The 21,718-nt window shown below is 25.2% G+C and overlaps 2 protein-coding genes across 3 annotated transcripts; both read right to left on the minus strand.

The window, feature by feature from the left end:
- Window positions 1-447: 447 nt before the first annotated feature.
- Window positions 448-1,860, minus strand: LOC126894510 (28S ribosomal protein S24, mitochondrial). Its single transcript, XM_050665565.1, has 2 exons — window positions 1,503-1,860; window positions 448-835 (listed from the first exon to the last, which is right to left on the minus strand). Exons 1-2 carry the CDS (start codon window positions 1,687-1,689, stop codon window positions 546-548), a joined length of 477 nt encoding a protein of 158 aa, XP_050521522.1. The 5' UTR covers window positions 1,690-1,860; the 3' UTR covers window positions 448-545.
- A 1,386-nt stretch (window positions 1,861-3,246) lies between these two features.
- Window positions 3,247-21,448, minus strand: LOC126895772 (myosin heavy chain 95F). 2 transcript variants are annotated; one of them, XM_050667988.1, is made up of 23 exons: window positions 21,243-21,448; window positions 10,636-10,820; window positions 10,500-10,573; window positions 10,310-10,439; window positions 10,077-10,244; window positions 9,750-10,012; window positions 9,257-9,406; window positions 8,942-9,201; window positions 8,718-8,875; window positions 8,494-8,658; window positions 8,151-8,374; window positions 7,892-8,089; window positions 7,609-7,833; window positions 7,334-7,541; window positions 7,134-7,258; window positions 6,956-7,072; window positions 6,671-6,894; window positions 6,529-6,598; window positions 6,312-6,451; window positions 5,921-6,029; window positions 5,356-5,473; window positions 5,059-5,292; window positions 3,247-3,896 (listed from the first exon to the last, which is right to left on the minus strand). In XM_050667988.1, the coding sequence occupies exons 2-23, from the start codon at window positions 10,817-10,819 to the stop codon at window positions 3,748-3,750; spliced, it is 3,693 nt and encodes a 1,230-aa protein (XP_050523945.1). In that variant the 5' UTR covers window position 10,820; window positions 21,243-21,448; the 3' UTR covers window positions 3,247-3,747. The 2 variants fall into 2 exon arrangements, with proteins under 2 accessions (XP_050523945.1, XP_050523944.1); XM_050667987.1 differs by lacking the exon at window positions 21,243-21,448 and adding an exon at window positions 10,975-11,173.
- Window positions 21,449-21,718: the final 270 nt, after the last annotated feature.

A 21,718-nucleotide genomic window follows, 5' to 3' on the forward strand; every position in this document is an offset into this window, starting at 1 on the left:
AATATAATAAAGTTATCAAATATCCCACTTGACATTTCTATTAAATAAATTAATATTTTAACTAATATCAAGTGTTTTTTAGTAGCAAATATAATAAATTTTAATTTAGTGTTTGTTTTATTTAAACAAATTTTAAATCGAGTCTATTACACAAATTTAAATTTTATGTGTACTATTAGACCCTAGGTTCATCTATTTTAAGGTCAAAATCATTTTACTCAAAAATAAACTAGCACCAATTTTGCTCTAACTACTACATTTGTTTAATTTTACAGTGTAAGAGTAAATATGTCATTACGGTAATGACTCATTTTTAATTTTATAGGACTTACAATATTATAAATAATAGACCATTGGATATTAAAATTTACTTTAAAAAATAATAAAACAATATTCTTTATGTATTATTAAAAACAATAAGTAAACCATTTAATGTAAACAACTATACTAATAATAAAAATAATGTACTATATTACTTTATACAATAATTTTATTAATTGCTCATTAGTTACAACAGCAATAAAAAAATAAACAAAACTTCAGAATTAAATGTATTTAAAAACTACATGAGCACGATCTTCCACAGTTTGAAGTTCTAATTTAATGGGACATTGTAACCAATAGCTTAATATTTCTTCGGTGTAACCAATTAAAAAATACATTTTGGTTACACTTATTTTTTGAACAGCGATAGCAGCAATTCTTATAATGTTATGTTGACGTTTAATGATAATTTCAGAGGCAATCAAATCATGCCAAGTACCATTAATAAACCGTCGAATAAATTCATCTTCAATAGCTGTTTCAGCTGGTCTCAAACCATCTAACATATTACCTGATCAAAAATGATTTAATATGAGTCAAGTTATTAAAAAAACATATATTATTAAGAATTAAATTCTTTAAAAAATAATAAAAAATGTCCTTAAAAACGTTTAAAATGTCTTGAAAGTATAAAAATAATCTAAAAGAAAAATTTTAATAACACTTAAAATATCAATACATGCTAAATACTTTACAATAAAAAATACTCTCTTAAAGTGCTCTTAAACAAAAAAAAATTCACTACAAAATTATTTTTTTTTAGTATACATTGATTTGACATTGTATTAAAAATATTAATAATAGTTCAAAAAAACTATACATTTTAAAAATACTGTATTTTAAACACTATTATTAATAACACGGTATTAGACTCCCTAATTAGGCCTATACACACTTTAAAAATTTTATTAATAAATACTTGTTTAAAATATCGGTCAAAGTTAACAGACTTTTTTGAAGTATTTTTTACATTAGTAATAATTATTAGTTAATACACACAAAAAAACAAAAATCTATACCTACTGTCACTTATAATTTATATTTATATTTAAAATGAATATAATTCAATAAACATTGATGATAAATTCAATATCAATTAGAGTATCCTTTACTGTTTATAGGAATAAAATAGGATCCCAATTATTATATTTTTAAATTAAATAAAACATAATTTTTACTTGTATTCCATGAATTCCAACTTTTGATATGAGCAATAGTATGAGGTGGGCCTGCCATTTCATAAGTTAAAGGTTTGTTACCTTTTACAGAACGTTTATAACGAGCTGCTTGGACATGCTTACAACGAGATAAAATTAAATACAAATTTCTAGAAGTCAATTCTTTAGTTAGTTTGTTAAAAAACATCTTTGTTTTTAAATAATGTAAGAGAATTAAGCACTGCAATATATTTCTTAGCAGTTGTTATAATAATATGTACAATTATAATATAAGTATATTTAAATATGTGTTTATTATTTAAATAATCGTACTAAATTTTAAAGATGAAAAATTTTACTTAAAGCTTAAAATCATGTAACTTTGATCATTATTTACAAATAGAATGATAATATTTGATAAATATTAAATCACCGGTCAGTGTAGCCAAGTACGAAACTAAAATAATTTATATCTATCAACGAAATTTGAATAAATATGTAGTCATTAATTATATTTTCATCTTTAGCTTTCCGTAACTTAATAGGCATAATTCGAACAATTGAATTGAGAGCTCTAATTTAATTTCTCAAGATAAGTTATTATTGATTGACCTGTTAAACAACTCCTGTGCAAAAAATAAAAAAGTAAATTGCCCGTTCCTGAGTTTTTTAATCGACCATATAAAAATATTTGATACCCTTTTTTTCGTTCATCACATTATAAAATTAAATAAAAAGAGTCCAATTATATTTAAATACTACTGCTCATTTCAACCACTCTTGTTTTATGGACACCTGGAAACACGGGTATTGGTGTACAAATAAATTACAATTTTTTCTTTATTTAATGCAAGTTATTAAATACAATAATTGTATTTTATATCAATTATATCAATTATATTTATATATAATTATTCGTTTATTATGAATAGCATTCTCACAATATACAGTTACAACTAAATGCAGTGTCGCCGATCTCTATATACATATATTTCAGTCGTAATACATATATAAGATGGGTGATATGTATCTCTATACAAATAGAGATATTTTTATACTAATGAATGTTCATAATTTCATGAAAAAGATAAATTAATAAATAGTAATTAACAAAAAATTAGGAGGTGTTAGTGGTTTCTCAGTAAAAATTTTTTATTATGAAATAAACATGAAGTTTGACATCGGCACCAGTGACTAAATAAATAATCGAATGTTATGGAAATAATTAAATCATGTCTGTCCATAAGTTTATGCAGAAAAAGAAACTGATTTTAATCTTGTTGAAACTAATGTTAACGGAAATTTGGAGAAACCTATTAATTTTAGAAATTTAAAAATATAACTTAAAATTACGTTTACATAAAAAACGGTAACTTCAAAAAAATTATGCATTTTAAAAGTGCTATAACTTTTTTTTCTTAAACAAAAGTTAAAATTTTGACAAAGTAAACTAGAGACAATAAGCTTTCTTTTAGTACATTTTATTTTAAAATATAATGGAAAATCTATGTATTCAATACCACTGTTAAATATTTATATTTGTCCGAACCACGGCTTAGACGATATCCTCTAATGCCGGCGACCCCACTATGTTGGATTTGGTTTTTTATGTTACTTATATCTAGTTTATTATAACTATTAACTAGTAAAAGACCCAACGTTTAATATTATTAATACAAATTGTTAAGAACAATGCTAATTTCAGGATATATGAATAGAGTAATAGGAAAATATACACAGTCAAGTATAAAATAAAAAATACAAATAATAATTCAAATATTTATTTACTGCAATCATAACATTTTCATATATTTTTAATTGAAGTTAAATTTCAAGTATTTGGTAAAATGACTCAAAAATAAATTATTATAAAAACAACAATAAATGAGTTTAAACTCCCAAATCCTTTTATCACAGTACATTTATAACTTGAAAAATATCAAAGATTATTTTGTGCAACAAAAACTAAATTAAAAATTGATAATTTAATTGTTAAACAATTAGTAAAATTAATATTAATAATTAAACATAACAATATATTAAGTTCTCAAAAACTATGCAGAAAATATTTAACTAGGAATTGAAATAATAAAAAATACATATTAAATCATATAATAATTCCATCCTAATAGGTAGTTCTAGGAACAAAACACTATAATAAAATTAAAATTATCAAAAAATTAAATAATTGAATGGAATGTTTTAATGAGATTTATGGATTATATTAGGAATGCAAAATGTATAAGAAAATAATTTCATAAAATAATTAATTCTTGATTTTATTGTTAGAATAAAGCTTTCCACCATTTTTTTCCCATTCTTTGTTAAATTCGTTTTCTAATATTTCAGCACCTCTTTTTCGAGTCAGTCCAGTTTCATCAAGACTCAATTCACACATTTGCATATCATCTTGTCCTGTAACATATTATGCAAATATTTTTCAATTCAATTATTATTACAATCATTAATAGATTTCACTTTATATCTCTTACATACTAAGCCTCTGAAATATAATTTTCTGATTTTTTTGGGGGAAAAGCTAAGCTTAGTTGCTTCAATAATTTTTATATATTTTAATGACTTTTTATTACAAATATAAAGCATTTTTTTTTTAATTTTTTTTTGTTGTGTCTGATTATTTGTGACTCAGATCAGACCGAACTGATTTATTTCAACAGCAAATCAAAAGATTACAAATCAACTCTAGTCGAAGATATTACCCTCAAAAAATAAAAAAATTTCCTTCATTTCCCGTAAATGTGAGAAATCTACAATAAAATTACAAATTTAAAAATCGCTATTTTTCGAAATTATTTCAATTTTTTCACTTAAAACTGCCATAACTTTATCAAAAATGACCAAATCAATACAATATTTCTTTTTGTAAATGCATGTCTTTACCTATCATTTGATATATTTTTTTTATAAATCTTACCCTTTACCTACCCACAGGAGGGGATTCAAAATGACAACTTTTTCACAAAAAATTAATAAAAAAATGTAAACTTAACTTTTAAGTGTTCCAGAAATACTGACATTTTTATATATATTTTAAATTAAAGCTTATGTAATATAATTTATTATGGAAAAAAAAAATTCGGACTTTATTTTGTTTTCATGATGAAAATAGATATCAAAATTAATAAGAAATTACGATTTTTGTAAAAAAATTATTTTTTATATTTTTAATTTTATAATGCTATAACTTTTTGAAAAATGTATGGACCATTATAATTTTTTTAAGATAAGTACTATTTATATTCTTTTTTTATGCAACAAATTTTTTTTTTTTTATTCGGGCCCTTTCCCTTTATATATTATATTCATATATTACACTTAAAAATCATAAAACTTATAATCAGAATATAAATAAGGAAATAGAAGATTGAGTAGCTTTTAAATTAATCCACCAATTTTTTAAAATTAAACATTATCTACAGATTTGCATTGAAGTGTTTCTTATGATAGTGATTTTAATCACTGTCAAATATCATCTATACTAGACCCAACTATGCCATGTTCTCACTGTGCTGGGTTTTTTTTTTAAGTATTATTATCGATAATTATTATAATTTACCTGCATTCAGTAAAATTGCTGGTTTATCAGGATGTAATTCCATTTGTCTAGCTACATATTGGCCATCAAAATGAGCATACCACCAACCACGGTGGTGGTCAACACTTCCTGAACTTTGACTAGTAGAAGTATTTGATCTTACAAATGGAATTCGAAAATAGCGTTGACTACTTAATGGTACTATAGATTGTGACTTAATATTTTGTACCTGTTTAATACTCTTGGACTGGTTAGCTGAAAAAAGTGTATATTTTATTTTATATTTCAACAACAAAGATTAAACAATCTAATACAAACCAGTGTCCATTATAGAACGAGGGACTCTTTCATTTTCATCCATGTAAGAACGTTTTTTATTCTTTGCTTTCCAAGCATGGTATACTTTAAGACGACGATGAAATTCAACTCTACAAGCCTATCAAATGATTATTTCGAAAGAAAATTTATTAATACAAATTTATATAAATTTTTTAATTTTTAAACCTGTTAAATGGATCTTTTTTTTGAACTTAAGAAATCATCAAAAACATTTTTCAAATGATTTTACTACAATTAATGTAAAATTGATGTACAATCAATTTTAGTCAAATTTTGTTATATTCAAATTATTTTTTAATTCTAATGGAAATTTTGCACAGCTTTTAATAATATCAATGTTGTTCTCAGAGATAGTTAAATTATTATATTATTGTTATTTTAATAACAACCAGTTAAAAATATAAAATACTTTTTTAGTTTCCTTAAAAATTACTATTTTTTACTACCTCTCACAAAAACTATCTAATTATATTTTTGGTAGAAAAAAGTTTATATTTAACTGGCTTAAAAATAAATATAAAAATTAAAATGAAAAAAATTCTACTTCTAGCAATTCAATATCACAGGAAGTATTTATAGTATCTCTCAGTTCTGAATATTTCCATTTAGATAAATCATACTTGCTAGAAGTTTGCTCGACAGGTGATGTTTTCCTAAACAAAAAGAAAAAACATATATATATATACAGAGTATTAATTTATCATAAACTACTTAATTAATCAATAAATAAAAATAATATTAAATTTTTTTTTTTTTTGTATCTTTATGATACATTTTTTTCTTTTAAGTATTACATAGTTAATAATTTAAGAACAATGTGTAACTAAAAGTTACCAAAAAAATTTAAAAATCAGTTATATTCTGCGTGTGATTTATGATACACGGATAACACTGTACATACATAAATATACAACTATAATATATAATTTTATTACTTTGAATATGTATTAGATATATCTTCAACAAAACTATTTGTTTCTTGAGCTAATCTTAAAGCTAATTCATGATCTCGCCGTTCTTGCTCAATTTGCTCTCTAAATTTAGTTTCTGCCAATGCTGCTTTCTCCAAGTCTTCCTATTTTGTAGTAAAAATTTTAAAAGTATTAAATTTTTTAAAAAACTTAAATCATGAAAGAAAACTATAATAATTACTGGACTAAGAAATATATCATTCTTATGCATTTCTTCTTCTTTTTTACGTCTTAGTTCAATTTCAATTTTTCTAATACATTAAAAACAAAATTCAATACCATTAAATAAATAAATTATTATCAAAAATCCTAAATTTACATACTTCTGCCTAATTTTTTCATCTTCAATTTTAGATTTTTCTTCTTTTTCTTTAGATGCCTTGACTCTTTCCATTTCTTTTTGTAATTTCATTAACCTTTGTTTTTCAGCTTCAGCGCTTCTTTCAGCATCAGCTTTTCTCCTTAAATTTTCCATTTGTTCATTAGCTGCTTTTACCAGATTATTATATGTTTCACTAATATCGGAAGATTTTATATTTTCATTATGCTAAATAAAAAGAACTATTAGTTACACAAATTAACTGTATACGTTGATCAATTTTAGATACTTTAATTTTTCGTATAGCATTATCAAGTTCTAATCTTAACTTTTTTGTATCAGATAAGTAAATTGCATTATCATTTTTCAGCTGGTTTGCTAAAGTCTCCATTTCATTTAGCATAGTCTAAAATATTTAAAAAAAATGTTAACATTTAAGTTTATAAAAAAAAAAACATTCTAGTTACTTTTAGGCTATTAATATTTTTTATGCCATTATATCTTGGACGATGCTTTATTTTAGATAAATGCATACGGACATTTTTCTGAATTGTAATTAAATTTTCTCGGCGGTATAATATTTTATTTTTAACTATGAATAAAAAATATAAATTAAGTTTAATCATTGTACTTTTTTTAAAAATGTCAAAGTAAAAACTACTCTTACGTTTAATAACAGCTAATGTACACCATTGTGACTGTTTCCAATGCAATGTTGTTAGATATTTTTGTACTTTATCAATCATTTGTTTTAAGTTTTCTGGATCAGAATGCATTATAGCATCAAATTCAGCAAATTTACCAGGACGAAAGAAGACTTTAGACACACCAAATTTGTAATCCCCTTCATTAACACCAACTGCTCTAAATAATGCCTAAATATAATAGCTAAATTTAATGAAGTTATTATAATTGTACTAGGAAGTTTTTAAAATTACAAACCTTAGAAAATATTCTAGGATCAAGTTTAACAAGCTTAGGAGGTAATCTTTGCCTATACATGTCGTACAACTGTTGAAAAGGAGCACGAGATGGAAATCCTTGTTGCATAAGTTCTAATACACTGGTCATACCAGAACATTGTAATTGGGATAATATAGAACCTCCATCTATCATGTGATCAATCATTTTATCATTTGGCTTAATACAACGAACAAAGTTTGTGCCCTGTAATTTAAAAAAATTAAAATATTTTTTTATTAAATAAATTAAACTTTTAATTTACTGTGTTTTTCAATTTTTCCATAAGCTCTGCCAACTGACTCTTGAATTTTGATCCTACACTTATGAAGTTTAATTTTCCTTTAGTATTTCCCAATGTACTAGATGCAAATAAACTCTGTAAAAACGGATTGTTACTCTCTTGAACAAGACCTTCTAAATTAGCATGAAGAGCATCATTGTTTTTATCAATAAATTGCCCCTAAAAATAATGAAATAAAATTATTATTAAATGAGATAATATAAATACGTAAAATACTTACTGTTTGATAACAAACAGCTCCTGCAAAATGTCTAACCATGAAACCTTCATCATCACGTATTTCTCGGTGAGCCTTCAGTTTAGAAGTTCTAGCTAAAGCTAATCTGAAATGGCCTTGCCAACATTTGTGCACTTCTGTAGTAAAATGTTCACTACTTTGTTTTGGTAATTTTGACTCTTCGTCTAATAAATTAAATATGCCACCATTTTTTGATTCAATTAAATCTAAATAAAAATAGAAAATAATTAAAAAATATATTTAAAATATTATTATGCAAGAATATTTTGAACAAAAATGTTTAGAATCTAAAAATAATTGGTAGGTTCTGTTATTAATACTTTACCTATACAATCTTGGTTGTCAACAAATTCTATTTTTTTCACTGCTAAACCTTCACGTTCATATAACATTTGCTCTTCTTTCAAAATTCTTTCATTGAAAAATTGTTGAAGTTTTTCATTACAATAATTAATGCAAAATTGTTCAAAACTATTAATGGTGAAATATTCTAAAATATTGTAATATAAATTAATTTAATAATTTTTAATTATATTTTAAATAACTTACCAAAACCAGCTATGTCCAAAACTCCTATATAGTAATTTGATGCTTTAGATGGAATACTCAAATTAATTCTATTTACAATATGGTCAAACAATTTTCCATAAATAGCCTTTGCTAAGGCATCCCTGGCATTGTTTGCTTCGTATTGTTTCAAGGGTACCCTAATAATTATCAAGAAATTATTATTATGTTATAAAATCAATAAATGTAATAACTATAACACTAACATAATTACAGTTCCTTTAAGGCCACCTCGATTAGTCATCATTACTTTTGTAATCAAAGCTTGACGAAGTTCATCAACATTAACAGATAATAAATCAGCAACTATAGATAAACTTTTTTCTGTTTTATCAGTTACTTTGCATCCACCTTTAGTACTCTCTAAATTTTCTTCAAACTCAATATTTCCTAGGTGTAAAACAGCTGCTACTATAGTATAAATATCACATCTTTCTTTAGTTGATAAACCTAATCTACTCAAGGCCTACAAAACAATCAAAGATTAATTTCAAAAAAATGATAAAACAGAACATTTTTACCTCATCCATAGTTGAAAAACCCTTAACATCATCTAACATAGGATCTCTTATGCCCCCTAATTTATTTTGTAACTGACTTCTTTGACTATTATCTAGTTTATTACTAGTTTGACTATTGGTAAAATACTGAGTACAACCTTTCTTTAAATACTGAAAATTAATAATACTATTAATAAAAATTAACTATTACATTTTATTAAGTTCTAATATAATTAATAGGTTTTAAATAAAATAACAAAATATACATGTATGTATATATACATACCAAAATTTGTACTGATAAAATAAAACTTTTTAGGGAAAAGACTTGAGAAAACCACAAATGTGCTGGAAAGATGTCATAAAAAGAATGTTAAACAGATGGAGATGTTTCCAATTGGAGAAATTTATCATCGGACAGAGAAGGATGGAAGCTTGGTTGTATGATGAGATGGTCTTATAAGTTCAATAAATACAAAAAATTATATATATATATATATATATATACACATACATTAAAAGAATCTGGATTTGCAAGTGATAATTTGGTACGTATTTCTGTTGAAGCTCCAGCACAAAGTAAATAAAAAACATGGTAATTACGTTCTTCAGAACTTTGTATACAAACTCTAGATTTCTCTAATAAATAATGGCTAATATATCCTCCAACTACAGAACATGAATTATCAAAATGCACTTCCATAAATTTTCCAAAACGTGATGAATTGTTATTGCGTGTAGTTTTAGCATTTCCAAATGCTTCCAATACAGGATTTGCTAGTAAATAAATAAGGTAAATTTTAACAATAACTTATCATGAATAAAATATTTTTTTATTTACCATCCAAAATCTTTTGATCAGCAGCTGGCCCATTTGTAGAACCCCATTGATAACATAAATAACGTAACAAATGTTTAGTAGATTCTGTTTTTCCAGCTCCAGATTCACCAGACACAATAACAGATTGAGACTGTTTTAATACTTTCATGTCACGAAATGACTTGTCAGCTTTAAAATGTAAAAATTTATATAAATATTTGAGCATTGTAAAAAATTAAATAAAGATTAAATACCAATAGCAAAAATGTGAGGTGGTAAGACACCAAGAGATTTTCCTTTATATTTTTGCATAACTTCATTAGAGTAAAGATTCTTAATTTCTATATAAGGATTTATAGAGATCAAAATATTTGCAACATAAGTCTATAAATATATAAATTATTAAAAAAATTACTAAGGGTATTTTATTCTTTAATAACTCACATAAATTTTATCTTTTGAATATCGTATTTTAACATTGTTCAATAGAGTTGCTTCATTTAAATGCATTAATGAACCTGAAGAGTTAAATTTAAGAAATACAAGTATTAAAATCTATAATAAAAATTAAAAAACTTACAATTATCATCAACATCTTTGCTGTCAAAATGAGGATCTGCAGTATAAACTCTGTCTAATGGTAGTGTATGACGTGTTCTAGATGTTCCCATAAGCTGTACAGTAACTTCATCCATACCTAAATCCACTATTGTAGCCAAGGCAAAACCCTCTTTAGGGTCTGGAACCCAAACCACCTGTTCCATTCTAAAAAATAAATTCAAAATATACTATTTTTGTATAAATAAATTATTCAGAAAAGTTTTAATTAATATAACTAAAAATTGAATTTTATAGATTTTTTCTAAAAAAATTATCAATTTAACTAATTTAAATAAATACATAGAGCATATCATATAACCTTTTTTCCATTGTTTCCCTTTAGATAAAATTAGGGTGTTCAACTAGAGCGAACCTTTTATGGTTTCTTGTGATACTTTAAGAGGTGCACACGATACATACACAGGTAAAATTAGAAACTATTAACTATAGAGTTAAATAAATTTAAGGCCTCCAAGGCCATTACTGTTGTATTACCCACCTAGTAAAAGTTTCTACTAATGTAGAGCTGGGATTCATGATAAACAAGTCGCCTACATGGTGATAACAGAGCACATGATTGGCGCACATATGTTAAAACCACTGTCATAAACTATAGCTATTTAGACAACATATCCTTAAGTAGCAAAATTTATAGAATAGAATGTAAAAATAATGTGTAGATACTTGTAGTGTTAATATACTTAAATTTTAATTTCTATTTTTCTATGAAAATATAACTTATACGATAACATACGTAAAAATTAACCATTTTATAATGTTACACATTATATTTAAAATAAGCTTGGAAATTTGTTCAGTACATAATATGTAAAAACATAATCTCACTTATTTGCCTAACTCACTAAGATAATATCTTATTTGTGGTCTAATTAAAACCATTACTAAAAAAATATTTTTTACTCAGAATACTCTTATGACTTTTTAAATTAAGTATTTTTAATATTTTTTTATTTTAATATATATTTTTAATTTTAAATAAAACCAAAATAATAAAATTATTTATTTTTTAATCAATGCGTTTTTTTTCATTTAGAAATGCTAAAATTACCCTTACTGACCAATTAGTGAGTGTATAAACTTTGAAACCACCTACGTTTTCTGATGACTAAAATAAAATATTTACAATCTGACTTTCATCAAGTATATATATATATATATATATTTTTTTTTTCTCTATGAAATTTGAAAAATGTTGAAGAATCGTACAGACTTGTGTAATTACAAGAATGTTATAAAAATTGCCTTACACGTATAAAATGTATGAAAATTACATGTTTTATACCAAAAAACTTTTATTTTAAGGGGAAAATTTAAAACTATTTTAACTTTTTTGTTACGTTCTCAGACTAAAAAAAAATGTTTCATCTAAAATTTCATTAATTTAGAACTAGCTTTTTTGTTGGAAAAAATTAGCAAAATCGATTAAGTTTGCACTATTTTAATATCACCTGTATCAGTGGACTAAAAGAACTAATCCATAAATAATCATAAAAGAAATTTTTACATTAGCCCCGTTCCTTCTATTGAAAAAAATCTCAGTACAACAACAATCATAACAAAGGATTTTATTTGCGAGGATTATAACATCTAAACAACGAGTTAATTTTAATTAGATTAAATTTATCAAAATGTTTGATTTGCAGTAAATATTAATTTTATACTGGATAAATTTTGATTTAATCATTTTCAAATTATTTTTAAATTTTAAGACGAATAAAAATAATTAAATAGCTTACATATTTTTACGAAAAAGTTTTACTATTTGAACACATTATGAACATTTTTACTCTATTTTATAGAATATATTTTATAGAATACTCTATTTTATAGAATAAAAATATCTAATCTTATATTCAAAAGGTATTTTAATTCTTATAAGAATGAAAGGATACCATTGGACTTTTCAATTGTCCTACTTAGTACAGACAGTTTACATACATTCATTGTACATGCGTATTTAAACATACTAACAAAAAGAGTAAAATATCTATACACATTGAAAATTTTAGAATGTAATTGCATTTGTATTGTACTGTGTGTTCTATGTTATTTTTCATTGAAATAGAGTTTTATTGACTGTTAATAATAGACGTAAATTTGTCAGTAAACGCCTCACGGTCGTTCAATTTGATAGAAATCTCAAATAACTTAATGCAAGTTTTTTGTAGTTTTCAAGCCATGTTTTTGTAATTGTTTTTTATATTATTATATGTGTAATTTTATATTACAAAACAATATAGTTATTATATATATTGTAAATATTGTATTAATTTATTTGCAAAATAATAAAATAATTAATTAGATTATTATGACAATAATACAAAATCTTTTAATGAATAATATTAGTTTTATTATAGTAGTTAGAATATTATATCTTCATAATATCAGTTTGGGATATCTTAAAGCTTATTGCTTATTCTTATTAATTGGTACAAATCTGGGTTTTTACCTAGTACCGAGAATAGTTTTACACAATTTAAATCTCATATTAAGACTCATAAATTACAAAATCGCCTTAAACAAGACCTTAAATTAATAGCTCTATTTGTAAAAAAATTTTATTATTTTAGTGACGGTCGTTCGAGCGAATACAAAAAAAAAAACTTTATTAATCAGTATTATCATATTGATGACTTTTTTTTTTATGTAGAATGCCATTTTTTTACTTCGCGTCACGAAAAAAACGTCAGCGATGGAGTTGGTGGAATTACAAAACGAAAAGTAACACAATGTAGTTTGCAACGAGTTAGTTCTAACCAAATATTAACGCCAATTGATATGTTTCAATTTTGCGATGATAAATACGTTTATTTACCCACCTTAGAAGTTCAACAAAACTTATATGAAATTTAAATTATGTAATACTATTCTCAGTAATAGGAAAACATCCAGATTTGTACCAATTAATAACAATACCATAAGAAGCTTTAAGACATTGTCGTACGTCGGTAGTACCCCAACGTAGACACAAAAGTTTTACACAAATTAATTAATGTTATATATATATATATATATATATGTTGACGATGAGTTCGTCGTTCAAGCTCTTCTCGAGTCCTCCCGTTGGATAAACTGATCAGCCTCAATGCCTCTAATTAGTGAACTACTAAAGGGGTAGAGTTTAGACCCGTCAGCACAGTCTAGCTCAAAAGTAGCAGACTGAAGGGTGGCTCCTTGTCAGCCACCAGCACAACTACCTTTTTACTATACCCACTAAAGGACGGTTAAGCCCAAAAACTAGCCAGCTCGTACACTAATTATTAAGATTGACTAAAGGATCAGTAGTCCAACCTTGACTCTAGGCGCACACACACACACAATTCTAAGAACACGGTGAATATAAAATATTTGCGCTAAGTCCAAGTTTTTAAATAGCTATTTTATTTAAGAAACGTATCAAACACAAAGTCAAAAAGGTAATATCAAAAAGTAACACAAAACAAAATTAAATCGTACAAAGACACTCGCGTCCACGTAACTCGACGTTTCTTCAACAAAATGTCCAGTCTCGTCCAGTCCACCTATACTTTTCATGTTTCCCTTTTACATTCTTTTCCCATCATTATTAATTTGCTTACCCTGCATTTCCCTTTTATATGGAATTATTATATTGCTTAAGAGTTCAAAAATTGCTTACTACTATTGTAAAGCTTATATCATACTAAAATCGACATAATTCAATACTTCCTCAGCTAATTATTACAACATCATTAACTGATATTTAAGAAGATATAATATTATAACTAAAAAAATATAACCAATATTATTCATTAAAATATTTTGTAATATTGGCATAAAAATCTAATTAATTAATTATTTTATTTTGCAACTAAAACAATGAGTACGATAATTATAATATATATATATATATATATGTATATATATAATAATTATATTGTTTTGTAATATATGATTACATATATAATAATATAAACAACAACATAATGTAATACTTTTATTATTAGTCATTGTAATTCTACATTTGATACAAATATAAGATTAAAAGATTATAGTTTCTACAATTCTCTTTTTTAATTTTATGCTCGTTAATTTAACCACTAAAAAATTATTACTCTTTCTGTTAGAAAGATTGTAATGGTTTGTTAAATAATAACAGCACGTGTGTAAATTGATTCAGAATTTAGATTTCTTTATATTTACTAATATTTGTGTTACATTTAATTAAATTAATTATTGAACTATTTTTTTCTATTTCTTTAGCTAATATTAGTTAATAAAATCAAATAAAATTTTCTCAATCAAGTATATCTCTTACGCAATGATTATTATAGATAATTTTCCAACTATTATTTCAATTTTATTATCATACAGGAACGTGGAAAATAATTTAGGTTTAGATAATTTTGTTAAACAATTAGGGCCTTATTTATGTGAAGAGTTAAGACTCTATATCAAATGACACAGTATATACACAATATAGATCTTATAGGACTTATGAAACATAGAAAGACTACAAATTAATCTTTGAAGTTTTTTTTTTGCTTATGATCCTTGTTCATAGTATAATTTTTATAAAAAAAAAAGTCATAATCTGAATTTTGAGATAGGTTTGGTAAAATTCGAAATAGACCCAGACCTACTTATAACTTCATGCTTATTATAGATGGCAAATATTTAAGGCATAATAGAAGTATTTTTTTTTTCTTAATAATAATAATTATACAACCAAATACCTAAGAGGATTATATCAGCAGATCGATACTGGAAAAACAGAAGAGAAATTTTTCTAAATAATATTTTAGTAAACAACAAATGGAGAAAGATAACCATTAGCCGTCATTTCTTTGTGAAGCGTATCGATGTACCAAGTCAACGAACTGATACGGTTTACGTAACTTCACTATTATATTGTCATGGATACAACTATTGCAACAGTAAGTACATTAAAAAAATAAATGTGTTGCATGCCATACGTTAAAAACGCAGCCCAAATCCATTGGCAAAGTGAACATATATAAATAATGAGTGTACAACTGTTATTTTAAATGAGTTCCAGTTCATAATTTTTTCGTGTATCGATATACAACTTATTAGTGGATTTATAGGCATATAAAATTATTTAAGACTAAGTACATACCTAAAAAGTTTCGTGTCCTTGTGTATTTACACAAGAAATATTTTGTAATAAATTACATTAATTTGTTTAATATAATCACTGGTCGACCCCAAATAGTTGGGATTAAGGCGAGAAAAAAGAAAAAGTTCAATAGAATGACTCATATTAATTAAAATTAAAATTTAACTAGTAATAGGAAAAGAGTGAGTAATTTTCTTTCACACTTTCATGTTTGCAACTTTTTTTATAAATGGCATATTTTACAACCATGTTAACAATTTATAACTATGTTTTGCACGAAATTAACGAAAAATAAATAAATGTCTTAGCACATGTTAGCAAACAAATTCCCAACAGTGCAAAAACAATTATTACATTTGATTTTTTGTGAACTATCAATCTAGTTTTAAACATTTTCTTTTTTACCAACATTTTAGTATAAACAATTTACATTTATTATCCTTGATAAAACATAAGTTATAAAAATTATGTCATTCCATAGCAATATACTTTATTTGTGATTGACACTCGAGGTACTAATTGATATTTTATTTATACTTTGCGATATTAAACTTTATTGAAGAATTTTTTATATTAAAAGAAATGAATTTGAGAAAATGAGAATTTCCTTCATATAGTTTTTATATTATGGTGTCTTGTAGTTATTTTCCCATATTTATTATATTTTATAAGTTATACGAATCGTCAATATGTTTTCTATTTATTTTTGTTTTAATTCGTTTTTAATTATGTTCAATGTAGTAATGAACGAACCAAATCAAATCGAACTTATACTTGTAAATCGGTTTGAAAATTGAATTAGTATAATTAAATATTATTTATCATTTGACTGAAAATGAATCAAATTGTAATTTCAATTTGGGTTCGGTTAAATCTCAAATATAAGGGTTCTTAATATCACTATTTTGATGTTTTATTTCATTTAAAGTTATGTATTATTTGTTGTTATTATACATTTTTCGTTAATCAGTAGGGGAGACTAGGGGAACTATGGTCAGTGGGTAATACCGGTCACCCCATTATCTAATAAACACATGCATCTAAAATTATGTTGACTATATGTATAGATTAAGAATGATAACAAAACCTTAATTATATTAGAACAATATTATCAAAAAACGTTTTCACGTTTAAATATGTGAAAATAGTTGTCAGAGTTTATTTATCTAAAAAAGAAAATGTTCAAGAAATTGAATTTGAGGTAAGTAAATTATTATATATTTCTAATTTATATATGTACGTATAGAACAAAACATGAGGATTATTCTATATTAAAATTATTTACCTCATAGTATAATGGTTTATCGATTAAAAATATGTTCTTATTACTTGTCAAAAAGAGAAACACCAATAAAAATTAATGGGGTAATATCAGTCACTTCTGAAATGACTGGTGTTATCCCATTCTCAATTAAAATGTGAAAATGCAAGTCAATTTCAAATTTCTCCTTCTTCTTCTGCAGTATTCAATCTAATGATTGGTTTGAAGCAATTTCCATATTTCTCTATTACTAGTCTTCCTCTTCAACTCTTTGTGATGGTGTCACGTTACCATTATTGTGAGAATTATTTTAATAAAATACAAACAGCACATCCGTTTCCTGAGACTGATGAATTAACAAATAATATTTATTGCCAAATTGGCAATAGTTCTAATTATTATAAAAACCCAAAAGACCTGACTATCGTGGTCAGTCGACTCCAGTGCCTTGTGTCATTCACCAGCCTAAGTACTCGGTTGTCGCTGTCCGGCTTACTGCTTAAAGTAAAGTCTTTGTTTTTTTCCTTTTTAACCTATCTACTCTCTTCCACAACATTTCAGAGTACTTGTGTCTTGCACTTCGTCTGCACCTCGTACTTCATTATCCTCTCCTATACCCAAAGTATTTGTGTCTTGCACTTCGTCTGCACCTCATACCTAGGTGTTACCCTTATTCCCTTCCTATAACAACAGCCTTTCGACACCCACAGCTAACCCGGAGTGTCAGCCGAGCACAGTGACTGCTGTACGACAACACGCACGTGAATACCAAGACAGTAGGCACCACATCCTCATCTTCATCTTCGTACACAATACCCATCACAATTACATTTGCACTTTTCGTTTATTGTGTTACGACATCTTGATATGAATTACATCCTTGATATTCTATTATCTGACTTAGTATTGCATATATTGGTCTTCCTCTATGATTTTTTTCATCGATTATATCTTCTAATATTAATAATAGCAACCCGTCGTGTCTTAAAGTATGATAATTAATTCATTTCACTTTTACTATATACTCTTCCATATTAATTTCTTCTCAGATACCCTTTTTAAAACTTCTTTATTAGTAATTATATCAGTTCAACTTATATTTTCCATTCTCCTGTAGCACCATATTTCGAATGTCTCTATTTTTCTTCTTTCTTCTCTTGTTTCTTTTTGTTGTCCATATTTCGCATCCATATAACATGATGCTCCAGATACACGTTTTTGTAGATTCTTTCTAATATTAAGGTCAATGTTTTTTTAAGTAAAAATGAAAATATGTTTGTAATTTGAGAGAAATTGATAATAAGCTAAGATTTTTTATTTAATTTACAAAATAAATAGTTATAAACAAATGAAATAAAATAGTTTATTTTTTTTATAAAAAAAAAGTTGTTGATATTCATTGATATAATCAAGTGCTTCCTATTGGTATTTGTTTTCAGTAATTATCTTTGAAGACAACACTTAGTTTAAACTATATTTCAGTGATTTTTTTAAAAATTATTTTATCCCTATCTTTTTGCATATATGTATATATATAAGATTATGTTTTAAAAATCTGAAATTTTAACATAATGCAGTCAATATGTTTATGCATCCATTTGTTGTAATAGTATAACATTTAGAGTTTTAGAACCAGAGATATAATCATTTTTGTAAAAGTGACCGTAGTTCTCTCAGTCTCCTCTACACGTTTTTTGGTAGTTGTTGTAATCATAACATATGAAAATGATTTCATATCCTGGTAATAATTAATTTATGAATGGATAATTTATTATTAATAATAATTTATTTATTAGACGTTTTTAAATTTTAAATAAAAGAGTACATTTATGAATATTTATATTTTGAATATGTCATTCATTAAAATAGATTACTAATTTATCTGTAGAATATTAGTTTCTATTTAGTTAATTTAGTAATATTTATCATCTGCTGAACAATAAAAATAAACCGTATGATATTTTTAATTACTTTCATGTTATTTTAACTTGCAGTATAGCTAAAGGTAACAAAATAGTGTGTTGAACATACCATTACCTAATTTATTTGATCCATATATACTATAGGTTATTGAAATATAAAGAAGGTCTATAATGTTTTAACAATTCTAATGACTTTTTATGTACTAAATATTTTTTAAATAATTTATGCATTTTAAGACTACGTTAAAATGATATGATTCATTATTTGTTTTTAATAAAATTAAAAAAAATGTATTTATAATTTTTTTGAAATTTTAATAAAACAATTTTTAGCCCATTCTTTATAAAATATTTTGATGATCTATCATCTATTATCCATCAACAATTTCAGAATAGATACATATTGAGTTACAAGTATTTTAATATATACAGAGTGATTATTTTATCATAACCCACTCAATTACTTGCAGAATAAATATAATTTAAACATTTTTTTTTTTTTGGTTTTTTTTAGTTACATATTATTCTTGAATTATTAACTATTTAAAACTTTTTATGTTCATCCCTTATACCTTGTAAGGGAGTAAACTTTGTTTTATTAAATGGGAACATATATTTTGAATTTAATAAAATGTTTGGATTTTTAATTCAATAGTAAATGGCATTTGAATTTTTAGTATAGCTTTATTAGTTTATTATATGTAAACATTTAAAGTCTCAAATTTTTAAGTTAATATACATGTATAATACACAAGGGATTATAAGTACAGGTAGCTAATTGGATTTTTATGACATTGCTGTCACAGTCACGGATTGTTTATTATCAATTATGACTATCAATAGATATACTTTCTGTATCGTCAGTTAGTGTATTCATAAACTCACAACAATGTGCCTTACTACCATTGATAATAACAATGCTTTGTACCTGCTAATATCGATGTCATAAAAAACCAATTAGCTACCTGTATTTGTAATCCCTTGTGTATTATACATGTATTTTGAAACTTTAAATGTTTATATATAATAAACAAATAAAGTTATACTAAAAATTCAAATGCCATTTACTATTGAATTAAAAATCCAAACATTTTATTAAATTCAAAATATATGTTCTCATTTAAAAAAACAAAGTTGACACCCTTACAAGGCATAAGGGATGAACATAAAAAGTTTTAAATAGTTAATAATTCAAGAATAATGTGAATTAAAAAAAACCAAAAAAAAAAAATGTTTAAATTATTATTACTCTTAAAGTAATTGAGTCGGATTTGATAAAAAAATCACTCTGTATAGTGGGTATGTAGTGCGGGTAGAGAGTACATTATACAAATACACCAGTATGAACTGTACTCAATAAAAATTTTTTTTTTTTTAAACTATGATTTTAAAGTATTCTAAAAATATGTCATTAAAAAAAAAAAAAAAAAGTAACGCAAAATATTTAGTAGATAAAAAGTTCTTAATTTAGTCAAAACATCATAGGCCACTCTGAATACAAAGATTTACTGAGTGTACACCATAAATAATTTAACAAGGAGAATTGAAACGGTTACAAATTGTAAACATTTTATTGTAACTTACAATTTCAACAATCGATATAGTTAAAATTCATAATTTAGATATAAAATATTTATTTGGATTATATTATCATACAACTAAATAATAATTGTGATGTGTGATCTTGAGTAGATAAAATTAAAAACATAAATTATGAAAATTATACTAAAAAGACGGAAAACATTTTTTAAATGCTATTCAATTATTATAATAAATATAATAGACATAATAAGATACCTAGTTATCTATCGTAAAATTTCAGCTTGAATTTTGAATAGATGGTTACATTTCAAATATTTGTTTGCAAATTAGTTCATCATTATAATAAGTAACATAATAAGCCCTAAATTAAAAGTAAATTATAAGTTCAATAATGAAACAAACCCCCCAAAATTGATTGATTTGGAAGGTTTTTAAAATAACTTTTTAAACAGTTAAATTTATTCAACTTCAAATGGTAGAAACGTGTAAAATATTTCGAGTTATCTGTGAAACAAAATTATAATAATACATTATATTAAATAGAACATTCTAGTAAAAGGAGAAAAAATTCGAGGTATTGACGATTTTGAATAAACCAAGTTGGAGTAAAACAATTTCATGTTGATTATCTTTTCAGATAATATTATGTCGATGTAGCCCCGAAAAAAATAGTTTTTTTTTTAAATTTATATCAATTCTATCATTAAGTTTACTATAGTAAGGTTTACAAAAATAAAAATTACCTGTAGATGATGAGTGTACTGAGCTCGATGCAAGTCAAACCACGATAATCGCGTAATCCGGATAAGTGAGACTACAAAATAATAGTATATGAGTCGGCAAAAGTAAAGAAAAATGAAATGTATGGACTGAATTCGTTGAGAGAGCACACGCATACACCCGCGCGGCAAACAACTGACGAACAGTCACGATGGCGATCAGCGGTAACCAGACGCTTACTCGACCGTGAATCCGATTCAGAAGGCTTGTTGTGTCTATTAGTTGCATCAGCAGTAACGGCGGCTGAACAAAACAGCACAAAACATGTGCAACTACACGACCATAAACGAATCCAGTTGTGGTGGACGTTAGTTGCGGACAGGAAGGAACCACGGCTGCCAACTCGTACCCTAAGCCTCCTTGACCGGTTCTATAGGTGTGTCGCCGCTTCCGTATCCGGCGATAGCTGTACAAGTGGATGAACCTAAGCTAGACCTCG

Source organism: Daktulosphaira vitifoliae, unplaced genomic scaffold, assembly GCF_025091365.1.
Source record: "Daktulosphaira vitifoliae isolate Bord-2020 unplaced genomic scaffold, ASM2509136v1 Scaffold_1, whole genome shotgun sequence".
Lineage (NCBI taxonomy): Eukaryota > Metazoa > Arthropoda > Insecta > Hemiptera > Phylloxeridae > Daktulosphaira > Daktulosphaira vitifoliae.